Source organism: Euprymna scolopes, chromosome 45, assembly GCF_053919585.1.
Source record: "Euprymna scolopes isolate OS-2025 chromosome 45, ASM5391958v1, whole genome shotgun sequence".
NCBI classification, from domain to species: Eukaryota; Metazoa; Mollusca; class Cephalopoda; order Sepiida; family Sepiolidae; genus Euprymna; species Euprymna scolopes.
The window spans coordinates 13073384-13087083 of NC_136526.1; the positions used below are offsets into that span (position 1 = coordinate 13073384).

General features: G+C 34.8%; 1 protein-coding gene across 1 annotated transcript in view; it reads left to right on the forward strand.

Moving 5' to 3' along the window:
• The window catches only part of LOC145269264 (uncharacterized), a 116438-nt gene that overhangs the window by 51043 nt on the left and 51695 nt on the right, over positions 1-13700 (forward strand). The window contains exons 5-8 of the mRNA XM_080124890.1: positions 703-745; positions 2556-2872; positions 9878-9997; positions 12617-12670. Of these exons, the coding sequence (XP_079981016.1) occupies positions 703-745; positions 2556-2872; positions 9878-9997; positions 12617-12670 (534 nt within the window). The remainder of the gene's footprint in view (positions 1-702; positions 746-2555; positions 2873-9877; positions 9998-12616; positions 12671-13700) is intronic.

The window sequence follows — 13700 nt, forward strand, 5'->3', positions numbered from 1 at the left end:
CAGGAAATAGCAGTCCAAAGAAAGAAACTGTTAGAGCAGAATGCTTTTCCAGCATCTAGGGACCTCAACAGTGAAGAGGTGAGATTTTGCTGCTTGTTGGGTTCGTCAGGAGTATGTTCATTGATAGGGACACAAGTGCTACAAGTTCATCGGAACACATTACAGGTACAGTGATTCGACATTGCAGTAATAATGTGGGACCTGTTAGATTAGTTTTGTACTTAACTTAATCTACGAGGGAATATTGTTCTTGTTCCATCAGCTACGACTGTGTAAAAGTGACAGTGATTCAACATCATGACAATGTTGCAGCTTGGCCAACAATGAGCGACCTGTTAAATTGGAGACTGGGTTTTGTCTAAACTATTATTTTGGAAATCTGTATGTAATTTTGGACTGAACTTATTTAATCCACAAGGGAAGATTATTCTTGTTCCGTCAGCTATGACCGGGTAGAAGTCTTACACAGCTTGTAAATGTTTTTAGTTTCGCTAGCACTGAAGACTGTCGCTTAGAACTGATTATAATTTAGTACTTTTATCCGTTGTGCTACGGGTCGGAGGTTACTTTAGTCACAGTGTTATGAGAATAAAATTCAAGATGAGAAAAGTAGTGTTGATAATAGAAATCATACAAGTCAGCCATTTTAAAAAATTAAAAACAATAATTCTCATTCCATATTTTCTCTTCACTTGATTGCAGCCAAATCAAACCGAAATAATTGATGTCTTCAAGAAAGAAAAAGGTCAGTTACTTTATCATCCTTTCCGATTCTGAATCGATGTGCATTTTTCTGCAACAATGTGCATTTTCTGCAGTTGTACGCATTTTTCTGTAGCAATGTGCATTTTCTAGAGTTGTATGCATTTTCTGCAGTATTGTGCATTTTCCTGCAGCAATGTGCATTTTTCTGCAGTGGTATGCATTTTTTCTACAGTGATGTTCATTTTTTGCAGTGGTATGCAATTTTCTGCAGTGGTATGCATTTTTATGCAGCGGTATGCATTTTTCTCCAGCAGTGTGCATTTTTCTGCATGTTGTATATTGGTTTATATTGGAGGAGATGATATATTAAAACGTGCCATGTGTTATCTAATGGATGTAAGATATTGTTCTTTTAACAGACAGATAATAAACGTATAAATCGTATGTATGTTGTATAGCCAAGAGGACTTTATAAGAATACAATAACAATAATAATAATGTTTTGACCATTGACCCCGCTTGCCAAAGTTAAGATACTACGCTATGATCACAGCCTAAAGGGTCATAACATTACATGCAGTGGTATGCATTTTTCTGCAGTGATGTGCATTTTTTGAAGCGATTTGCATTTTTCTGCACCAATGTGAATTTTCTGCAGTGGTATGCATTTTTCTGCAGCTGTGTGCAGTTTTCTGTAGTGGTACGAATTTTTTGTGCAGCGATGTGCATTTTCTGCAGCGGTTTGCATTTTTCTGCATTGATGTGCATTTTTCTGCAGTGGTTTGCATTTTTCTGGAGCAATGTGCATTTTCTGCAGCTGTGTGCATTTTTCAGCAGTGGTATGCATTTTTCTGCTGTGGTATGCATTTTTCTGCAGTAATGTGCATTTTTCTGCAGTGGTGGGAATTTTGTGCAGTGGTGTGCATTTTTCTGCCGTTGTGTGCATTTTTTTTGCAGTTGTGTGCATTTTTCTGCAGCGGTGTGCATTTTTCTGCAGTGGTGTGCATTTTCTACAGTGGTGTGCATTTTTCAGCAGTGGTATGCATTTTTCTTCTGTGGTATGCATTTTTCTGCATTAATGTGCATTTTTCTGCAGTAATGTGCATTTTTCTGTAGTAATGTGAATTTTTCTGCAGTGTTAGGAATTTTGTGCAGTGGTATGCATTTTTCTGCAGTGGTGTGCATTTTTCTGCAGTGGTGTGCATTTTCTACAGTTGTATGCATTTTTCTTCAATGGCATACATTTTTCTTCATCAGTGTGCATTTTTCTTCAGCGATGTGCATTTTCTGCAGTTTTTAAAGATGCATTTATATCATTTTGTTAATTCCCAGTGACAACCTTTTCGATTTGGCATGAATTACTGGAATGATGAAGATCTTCCTAAGATTCCAATTTCTTTTCATGTCGTACATAAAAGAGGGACCTATGTTTTCAGTGGCTTCTGTCCGTGCGATTGCCAGATAACTGTTCATTAGTTTTTCCTGAAATTTTTGCCCCATCTGTTAGATTTTTGTGAAGGCAACGTTGGCCCTACACACTCCTCACATTCATCATTTCTTCACTATTTTTTGTGACGTCATCTCACATGTAGCACCAGAGGGGGACCACGGACGCACAACTTGTTTCATTTTCTTCAGACGCAAGCCTGAGCACACTTGCCAATTTGCATATGCGGTCAAATACTGCTCCTGCTGCTAATGCGATCGCTTGCTATCCTTTCTTCGGCTGCTGCTGCTATTTTCATATGCGCTCATCTGCGTTCTGTTACATGTTTTATGCACGTCTTAGACTGTCTGTCTTCTGTATCCTTCTAATAACTTATTTTTTTCTCTCTCTCCCTCTTTCCCAGGATGGAGTGATGTCATCAGCTGTTTCCGGAATGAAAGTGCAGTTAACGCAATCGTCCTTGTGGGCAGTGAGCCCAGCAAGGGCAAAAGCAATAACTGCCCTCTGTCTCCTGTGCGCCTTGACCTCGTCATGTTCAGAACTCCCTTCAATTTAACCGTCCAGCTTATTAGCCACAGCATCAAAAATTTTCCCCTCACCAATCATGTGTTCAACTTTTGTAAGGATGAGACGTCAGTCAATATGTTTTCTCTAGAAAAATATTCCACCAAGAATGGAAAGGTCAATGTTACCCTCGACATCTCACAGACATTTAATACGGTAAGTTTTTTCCAATTCTTGAACAATTTTGTCAGTGATGAATGCAAAAGATTATTTTCTTTGACTTATTTGGACGACTGCATTCATCTTAAGTGTTATTTTCATGCCCCTACAAAAAAAACGTCTGGAAACTTATTGCAGGCACTTCATGTGTATAGATGTAAGTTCCTTGGATATGGATCAAACTTTTTAAGTTGATTTGATCCTAAAACAATCAATGTTAATGGGGTCAAAGTTAAAAAAAAAAAAAATGGCCTCTCAGCCAATTTTTAATCTAAATATTTGAAATTTTACATAAAATGTTTTCAGACATAAGGCAAGCTTTTTAATCACTTTTTGGCCAAAAATTTGGTTACCAAGTGGTCAAAGTTCAAAAGATTTTACCTTTGTGGTCTCTAGCAAACTATTCAGCAAATTTTGGGTCTAAACTTTTGAAATTTTGCATAAAGGGTATTCTATTTGCCCATGTATACAGTATTTTGTCACATTTGGGTATTTCCTTTTGTATTGTTTTACTTCTTTGGACTACTGCATTCATCTTGAGCGTTATTTTCATGTTTTTGTCAGTGTAACCTGCGACCTTCAGATGTATCTCGTCTAACTCTGGAATCTTTCTCTCAAACCATATCATGCCCATATAAAAAACGCCTGGAAACTTATTGCAGAAATAGAAAAAATAATTGGTGTGTATACTCAGGCCACATTATTATCTAATTTAATTATTTATTAAAATTTTGATTTAGTTTCCAGAGCTTGTGAGAGTTTCGATTGATAGTAACTTGCCAACAATCGATATACAATTGTATGTTAAAGCTAAGGAATAAAATGAAGGATATCTCTATATAAGTGAAATTGTCTGTGTGTGTACATTTTCATACCAAAATACTCTGTCAATTTTCAGTCTACAGACTCGAGATTTGACATAAGGCGCATTGAGATTTGGGAAAAAGATTTTTTAATCTTAATTTTTTTCAGCCAGAAATTTGCCTGTCAAGGGTTCAAAGTTCAACAATTTGACCTTTGAAAACTCTACCAAACTCCTCCACCAATTTTGGGTCTAAACTCTTGAAATTTTAGATATAGGCTACATGGACATGGATCTAACTTTATAATTTGATTTGAACCCAAAACAATGAATGTTAAGGGGTCATAATTGGGGTCAAAGTTTTTAAAAAATTGACCTCTGCGGTCTTTACCAAATTACTCAGTCACTTTTTGGTCTAAATATTTAAAATTTTCCATAAAGTGTATTCAGACATAGGGCAAGCTTTTTAATCATTTTCTTTCTGAAAATTTGACTTTCAGGGGGTCGAAGTTCAAAAGATTTGACCTTTGTGGTCTCTAGCAAACTATTAAGCAAATTTTGTGTCTAAACATTTGAAATTTTACATAAAGGGTATTCAGACATGCAACAAGCTTTTTAATCAGTTTTTGGGCAAAAATTTGGCTGCCAAGAGGTCAAAGTTGAAAGAGTTGACCTTTGCAGAGTCTACCGAACTCCTCCGCCAATTTTGGGTCTAAACATTTGAAATTTTAGATGTAGGTTCCCTGGACAGGAGTCAAACTTTTGAATATATATATATATATATATATATACACACACATAAAGTTAAGCACAGTCCCAGAAGCTTGTCAAAACATGAGGCCTCCCCAAGACGAGAGTCATTCATTTCAATTGATGTCAGATGGGGATCTGAGCAGTGATGATGTAATCATTTTTTTTTTTCAATTCCATTATGATAAAAATTTCAATTTCTTTTTTGGCCTAATTTTTTTTTTTTTTTTTTTTTACAAATGAGTCACCAGTTATCAAGGCCCGGAGGCCACTCGAGGAGAAGGGTTAGTGAGTTTACAGTGGTCAAAGGGAACATGCCATAGTGATCATTAGTTGTGGAAATTTGATAAATTGGATTACTTAAGAGGACGGCTCATCAGGAACACATCAACGTTTCTACATGGAACTAACACCCTTGACAATATATATATATATATATATATATATATATATATATATATATATATATATATATCAATAAAAGTGAAGGTGTCTCTGTGTGTACATTTCCCTATGCAATAACTCTGTCAATTTTTAGTCTACAGACTCGAAATTTGATATACAGGGTACTGAGATTTGGGAAAATCTATGCGATCGGTTTTCAGCCAGAAATTTGGCTTTTAAGGGGTCAAAGTTCAACGATTTGACCTTTGAGAACTCTACCAAACTCCTCCGACAATTTGGGGTTTAAACACTTGAAATTTTAGATATAGGTTCCTTGGACATGGATCTAACTTAATAACTTGATTTGAGCCCAAAACAATAAATGTTAAGGGGTCATAATAGGTGTCAAATTAACAAAAAATTGACCGTTTTTTTGTTTTGCTTTTTGTTTTTTTTGTTTGTTTGTTTTTTTTTGTTGCTCAGCATACACCTCCAAACACCAGGGCAACGCCGGGCACCCATGCTAGTATCCGATTAAAAAAAAAGAAAAAAAGCGACATTATTTTTGCACCAAACTAATAAGTTATCTCCCTTTGATAGGGGGGGTGAGCAAGATTAAAATTATTTTTTTTAATTGTTAAACAAAACGAAAAAGGTATATATCAATTTAATTTGACATAAGCTACGTCTGCACTGCTTGTTTAAGACGTCATGAAATATTCGACTTATGTGATGAGTTTCTTTGTTTGAAAAAATTCCGTTACAACAGAATTTATTTGTATAAGGTACATGTCAATTTACTTTTATTACCATGCGTCGTTTGATTTACGTAATAAATATTTTTTTTGTTACGATAGAAATTTCAATTTTCTTTTCTTTTTTTTTCTTTTTTTTTTTTTGTATATTTGATCCTATGTGCGTTTACATTCCTCCACCTTTGAGAAATAATAAATGTCCACTCCCAGGTGCAAACGGATAAATGATCAAAATTTATTGGAGTGCCACACTAAGAAGGTGTCTAACGTCAATGTCTACCTATTTCATATGGTTGACCCGTTTATTCATTTAAGGAGTGAAGTTTGATGAAGCAAGATATTCATTTCAAATTGTTGCATTTGCAAATGTCACTGATATTCACAATTTGATTTTTTTTTTTTTTTTTTTTTATACATTACCTCAACATTGAAAGGGTGGGATTCTGCTGCTTGTCTGATTTTTTTTTTTTTTACATTACCTCGCTGCTGATGCAATTCTCTATCTATATAAGAGCCAGGTACATCCAAGGATAGAATACTGTTGCCACATCTGGGCAGGAGCTGCTAGAAAGGACGTCCTGCCTTGATAGAACTCAAAATAAACTTTGTAGCCTCGTAAGAGATGTCTTTTTCTCTTCCCTGCAACCTCTTTCTCACTGAAGAGATGTTGCGAGTTTGTCTTTGATGTATCGTTATTTTCATGGAAAGTGTTCGACTGAGCTTCAGTCTATGGTCCCCCCTCGCCAAACTTTCATAAGAAACACTCGACTAGCTGAAAACACTATCAATAATTCCTCCCACTGTATATCTGTGCCTAAACCTAAACGTAGATTCCATGAACAAAGCTTCTTTACTCTTTTACTTTCAAACAAGGCATATTGCCACTTGGAATATAATTTTCATGAGATAAAATTAAAGTTATATCTACTGCATGATTATTATCTAAATTGACACCTGTGTTTTTTTTTGTGTTTTTTTTTTGTAAAGTTAAGAATTTTTTTTTTTTTTTAAACAATTTTTTTTAAGACAAATTTTAAAAAATTTTTTTGTTTTGTTTGTAAAGTGAAGACAATTTTTTTTTTTCACCACAACAAGGATGAACCTTTTTTTTTTTTTAATTTTTTTTTTTACAAAATTTTAACCCTTTCTGACCCGGTTAAACTAATTCATTCAGTTGTAAATAAATGAATATAACAGCATAAATAAAATGGGAATTGATTCAAACACGCCTTGTACTTATTAGTTCAGTATCTGGTTAGATGCCAGAGACTTCCAGATTGCAACTGTCCATTGCTTTTTTTTCTTTTTTTTTTTACATTTTCAACCCAAATTGCCACTTTTATGTAGGGGGCTACTATCAGGGACCTAAGTTACAGGGGTACAATGTAGGGAGTTTAGCAGAAAGATGTTTGTTCACATTACATTTGACCTTCTGCATACTGAATATAAGCCTATGGTATTACTGGATGAATGCGTAACATAATTAGATCATAATTAGATTACAGTACAGTTGGGGAAGCAGGAAAGAAGAGAATTTCAAAGTCCTGCAGTTCTGCTGAAGAAGCTATTAGAGTAGAAGGCTTTCCTACATCTAAGGATCTCAACTGTGTAGGGGTGGGACTTCGATGCTTGTCGGGTTTGTCGGGGGTATTTTAGTCGAGGGAGTACAAAGACTTGTAGTTCGTCAGAGCATTCACCATTCAAATACTTGTAAAACAGGCAGAAGGATGCAACATTTCGTCGATGGGACAGAGACTGAAGCTTAGATGACAGTTCGGGACCTATTAGGTTGGCGACTCTCTTTTGGACCCTGTCCAGGAGCGAGAGATTAGTAGCAGATGCACCAGCCCAAATATAACAGCAGTACTCCATACATGGGCGAATGGTGGCTTTGTAGAGGTACAGGATACTTTCAGGCATAAATAACTTTCTAACACGGTAGAGAGAGCCCACCTTCTTTACAGCAGTCTTGGCAATGATCTCGATGTATCTATTCAAACTCATGTTTCCTGTGAACATTAAGCTAAAGAGCTTGAACAAAGTGCTTTCAGGTAAAATATCTCTAGTCGTAGTTATTGGTGGTTGGTAAGGTTTCATGTAATTATTAAAGGAAACAAGCTTTGTTTTGGCAGCGTTGAACGTTACCATCTAATTTTGACCCCATTCTACTATAGCCTGAAGGTCTTTTTCTAGGGTTTCAGCCATTACCTTAGATACATGCTCATTAGTTTTTCCAACGTGCCTGCTATAGAGCATGGTGTCTTCAGCAGATATACCCATTTCAGAGATAATTTTATCAGATAAGTCATTTACGAATATAAGAAATAATAAGGGTCCAAGGATCAATCCCCGAGGTACACTCGCATTTATATCTAATTTTTTGGACATACGCCCATCAAGGACAACCTGGATCCTTCTCTCATTTAAGAAGGATCTAATTAAGCTAAGCATTCGTCCAGTAATACCATAGGCTTACATTCAGTATGCTGCCATCTGTCTCAGAGAGTCGAGGATTTCGTTTATCATAAACACACTTTTTTCACGCATTATGACTAATAATCAAGGTAAGTTTATTAAATGCAAAAATTCTCAGTGGTAGTTTAATTATTGAAATTCATAATGAAACACGCCTTGTACATATTAGTTCAGTAGAATTTACAGACTATATGAAAAAAAATAATGGCTTACAAAAACAAATGAATTTATGAATATTTGAAGATATTGGGAGCTTTAGGTATAAAAGCATTTACAGGGATGATCAGGGTTACTGAATGGCTCAAAAGAGGTTGATTTGACAAAATGACACAACTTACCAATTTCTAAAAATGTTAACCCTTTATGGCCTGGTTGAACTAATTCATTCAGTCGTAAATAAATAAATATAACGGCATAAATAAAGTGGGAATTGATTCAAACACGCCTTGTACGTATTAGTTCAGTATCTGGATAGATGCCAGGTACCTCCAGATTGCAACTGTCCATTGCTTACATTTAGTATGCTGCCATCTGTCTCAGAGAGTGGAGGATTTCGTTTGTTGTCATAAACACTGTTTTTCAAGCACTATTAATAATCAAGGTAAGTTTATGAAATGCAAAAATTTTCTGTTGTAGTTTAACTATTGAACTTCATAATTTTTCCAGTTTGAAGACAATCATAGTATCATTACCCTTAAAACTAAAAGTAACAATGAATATTGTTTTAATCATTTACATCATAATTCAAGTCATGAAATTAACACTAAATATTTTTTTAACTATCTACATCATAATTCAGGTCATAAAATTAACAATAAATATTTTTTTAACTATCTACATCATAATTCAGGTCATGAAATTAACAATAAATATTTTTTTAACTATCTACATCATAATTCAGGTCATAAAATTAACAATAAATATTTTTTTAACTATCTACATCATAATTCAGGTCATAAAATTAACAATAAATATTTTTTTTAACTATCTACATCATAATTCAGGTCATGAAATTAACAATAAATATTTTTTTAATCATTTACATCATAATTCAGGTCATGAAATTAACAATAAATATTTTTTTTAACTATCTACATCATAATTCAGGTCATAAAATTAACAATAAATATTTTTTTTTTACTATCTACATCATAATTCAGGTCATAAAATTAGCAATAAATATTTTTTTTTTACTATCTACATCATAATTCAGGTCATAAAATTAACAATAAATATTTTTTTTAATCATTTACATCATAATTCAGGTCATAAAATTAACAATAAATATTTTTTTTAACTATCTACATCATAATTCAGGTCATAAAATTAACAATAAATATTTTTTTTTACTATCTACATCATAATTCAGGTCATGAAATTAGCAATAAATATTTTTTTTAACTATATACATCATAATTCAGGTTATAAAGGGTTAATCTTGGTTAATTTTGTTATTGTTTATATTAATGATTAGATGACAGCCCAGCGTTGCCCAGGCATACAATATAGCATATGCATATAAAGTTATGAACAGTACATAGAGCCTGAGCAAAGCTGGGCTGAACAGCTAGTTGTTAAAAAAAACTAAAGGTAGATATCAATTTAATTTGACACACATAAGCTACATCCAACTTATATCTCATCGCCATAATTTTAAATGCCTGTACAAAAAAAATCTGGAAACATATTGAAGGCACCTCATACTTAGGAGTGTTATCTAAACTAGCACCTATTTTTTTATCTGTTTTATTTGTAAAATGAAGTTAATTTTCAACTTCCTCCATAATGATAGATCATTTTTTTTTTTTTTTACTAATTTTTAAAATTTCTTTTCAGAATTCAACTTACAGTATTAATTTAGAATTAAAAATAAATCGGGAGTTGTTTGTGACCCTTGAGAGTTTGTATTTCGGAGCAGCACCTGTTCCTGCTGTAAATCTGAGCCATTCCTTCAAGGTACGTATGCACTTCTTGGTGCTTGATAGATCCATTTTTTTAAAATGTCATGTTAAGCAAAAAAAAAAAAATACTACATACTTAATTGTCATGTCGGAAATAGTAATATATCCAAAAATTAAGAAAATTCATCTAGTAAGACAACTGCTATTGTGTTTTTAGTAAAAAAAAAAAAAAAAGAAAAAAAAAATCCATCGCTATGGTCTAAAAAAAAAAATGTCTACCATTAAAGTGTCGAAAAGGGACATACATACGCCCCCTGTATTCACAATCTTCAAGTTGTTCACATCTAGGGAAAATGCAATTACTTTTAACTATAAATAATTTTCTACTCAATGAATTTTCGTAATTTCTGGAGGTACTTGTACAGTTTTTAATCAAGACATTAAAAAAATGAAAATATCGAAAATAAGTTATATTGTACGTATCCGTTTTTTTTTTTTTTTTTTTTTTTTTTACACAGTGATCACCACTTATCAAGGCCCGGAAGCCACTCAGCTTAGGGATAAGGGTTATTGCAAGTACATTACGTTAGTGTGGATATTTGATGAAGTGTTTACTTAAGGGGGCGATTCATTAGGAATTTGTTAACATTGGACTTGAAGACATCCAAGTTGTAGTCAGGTGGGAAGCAGGCAGACGGAACAGAGTTCCACAGGCGTGCAGTTCTAAGAAAGAAGTTTTGTTCATGGAATCCGCGTTTTGATTTAGGCACAGATATAGAGTGGGGGAAATTTTTCACAGTGGATTCAGCTAGACGGGTGTTTTTCGTGAAAGATTGGCGAGGGGGGACCAGAGATTGGAGTTCAGACGAGCACCTGCCATGGAAATAACGATAAAACAAGGATAGGCTCGCAACGTCTCTTCTGTGGGAGAGAGGTTGCAGGGTAGAGAAAAGGGCATCCCCCACTAAGCCACGAAGTCTATTTTGTACTCTGTCAAGGCAGGATAGGCTGTTTTTAGCAGCTCCTGCCCAGATATGGCAGCAGTACTCCATCCTTGGACGTACTTGGCTTTTATATAGATAAACTGATATAGATAAATTGGACTGAAGTTCTCCGAAAAAAATTTCACTTAATTTGATTGAATAGTTTTTTTGTTTTTTTTTTTCACGGCGGAAAACACATTTTTATGACAGCGCGCTGAAGGTAGCCATTTTTGAATTTTTAGAACACATCACAGGGAGATAACTCCGTCTAAAACGCCGACACCCCCTCCCCATCTTAAATTATTGCTTTTCTTAAAAATCAAAACATGGCTACCTTTTGATCAGTATCATAACAAATTGTTTTTTCGCTGTAAAAACAAAAAAAAAAAAAATATGCGATCAAATTAAGTGGAATTTTTTTTCAGATAACTTCATTCCATAACGGATATGTGTAATATAACTTTTTTTTTTTTTTTTTCGATATTTTCATTTTTTAATGTCTTCATTAAACTGTACAAGTACCTTCTTGGATATATTACTATTTTCGATAATTAAAGAAAACCGATCTGTTGACTATATCTTAACAAGCACCCACTTCTCGCTAATTCGAGCATACTGTTTTAGAAGGAAAGTAAGGGTTCTTCGACACAACAAGGGTATATCAGTACAATAATATGGTGTTGATGTTGTAACAATATTATTGGATCAAAAAAAGGGTTGATATGAAACTTTGGTTTTCTGAAAGATAAACAAAAATAACTCACAACTTAATGAAATGCAAATTAGAAAGAAGTGAAGCATGCATGCCCCCCCCCTGAGTACACAGTGAACGAGGCATAAAAAAAATGACTAAGTTCAGCATTTGCCCCCCCCCCTTCCATTTAGCCCCAAAAGTCCCCAAGGGACGTCAAATTCTTGTGAAAATTAACAAACGGTGCAGTTTTAGGCTTTAACATATGTAAATTTGAGTTCTGCACCATGCAAAAAAAAGAAATGACTAAGTCCATCATTTGCCCCTCTCCCGTTAGCCCCAAAAGTCCCCGAGGCCTTAACATATTTAAATTTGAGTTTAGCACCATGCAAAACTGCTAAATAGACAGACACAGAAAATTTTGGACAAATATGGTAAAATAGTCCCCAAAATAGTGTTTTTATTAGCCCTAAAAGAGACCCTGGGGCATACTCAAGAGTTTTCACAAAGTATAGACAAACAAAATTATATAGAAATCAGTTAGTTACAACTTTTCAGAAAGTTTTATAAAAGTCCAAGGCATCAATTGTTTTTTTTAATAAGCACAAAAGTGTCAATTTTAGCCATTGTAACCCGAAAGAGAAAAGAAACAACTCTAGTACAAGTTAGATTGTGGGTTAAACACAGCTGAGAGGGAGAGGATAATGAAATACAAAGATTTTATGTATTTTTGCCAGAACAGCTGCCCTCCCTTCCCCCTCCATCCCGGGGGGAGGGGGCATTATAACGGAAAAATTGCCCCCCAAATGATTTATCCGTTCATTTGTTCATACTTTTCTCAATAATCACATCTTGGATTTTTTTTTTTTAATTTTGCGCAAACATTAGTCATGGTGAAAGTAAATTTTTCACTCGTGGAGGGGGACCTTGCATGCTCGGCTTTTTTTTTTTTTTTCTTTTTTTTTTTTTTTTTAAAAGAATTAAAATTTTCTCTTTTCAGACATATCCTGACAAAAATCCTGCTCAATGGGTCTCCCCTGTGTATCTTCCACTTGTAAGTTATTTTTATTTATTTATTTTTTTTTTACAAGGGAGGCACCACTTATCAAGGTCCAAAGGCCACTTGAGGATGAGGATTAATGAATGTAGTAGTGTCATCGTATCGGGCGGGTTGACTCTTTCCTGCCACAGGTCTCTATCTTCCATAGCCTTGCGGCCATGTCGGTGGGGCATTAGAATACGCCGACTGCCCCCCTGCAGAGGGTAAAAGTCCCTCAATAGGGGTCCTGGATATGACCTTAAACTATATCCAGTGGTGAGGCCCCAGCTTGTGGGCTTTGGGGAGTGTGGAGCCACCCTTTAATTACCATTGCTCCCAGGTCCACTCTGACCCGGAGTGGTAGTACCTGTTAGGGTCCCAACTATGGATTAAATAGAAACCGACATGAAAACAACAAATATATTCTATTCAAAAATTTTTCTTCAAAATCTTTGGATTCGGCATTAAATAACCCGAAAAGGGTTGATATGCCATAAAACAAAAACAACCAACCAATCCATAGCCTTGGGAAGATTTTCAAATTATAAGCTGGTGTCTTCTGACAATAATTTTGTGTACGTCTTGACAAATCTTCCTACTTTAGCGGTTTCGTGTTTAGGATCCCACAATACCGCATCACGGACAACCTCATTTTTTCTTGTGTAACAATGTCTGGCAGTGTAGTAATTGTTAATGGTCTAAGTTAGATAGAATTTTATTAAGTTTTATGTAAACAAGAACTTGTTTACATTGGACTTGAAAGCTACCATACTGTAGTTGGCCGGGAAGCAGGCTAGCGGAACAGTGTTCCACAGGAGGGCAGTTCTAGGAAAGAAACTTTGTCCTTGGAATCTGTATTTATACAGAGAGTGGGGGAAATTGTTGATAGTGGTTGTAGATAGACGAGTGTTTGCTTTCATTATGAGTGATGATATTCCCCCAATTTATGCACCACTTTATATACCCAGGCAAGATAAATCAGAATCGCCCAGACAAAATCTATTTGCCTCAGCCAGCACACAATCTGATTGGTCGCTTACATTGA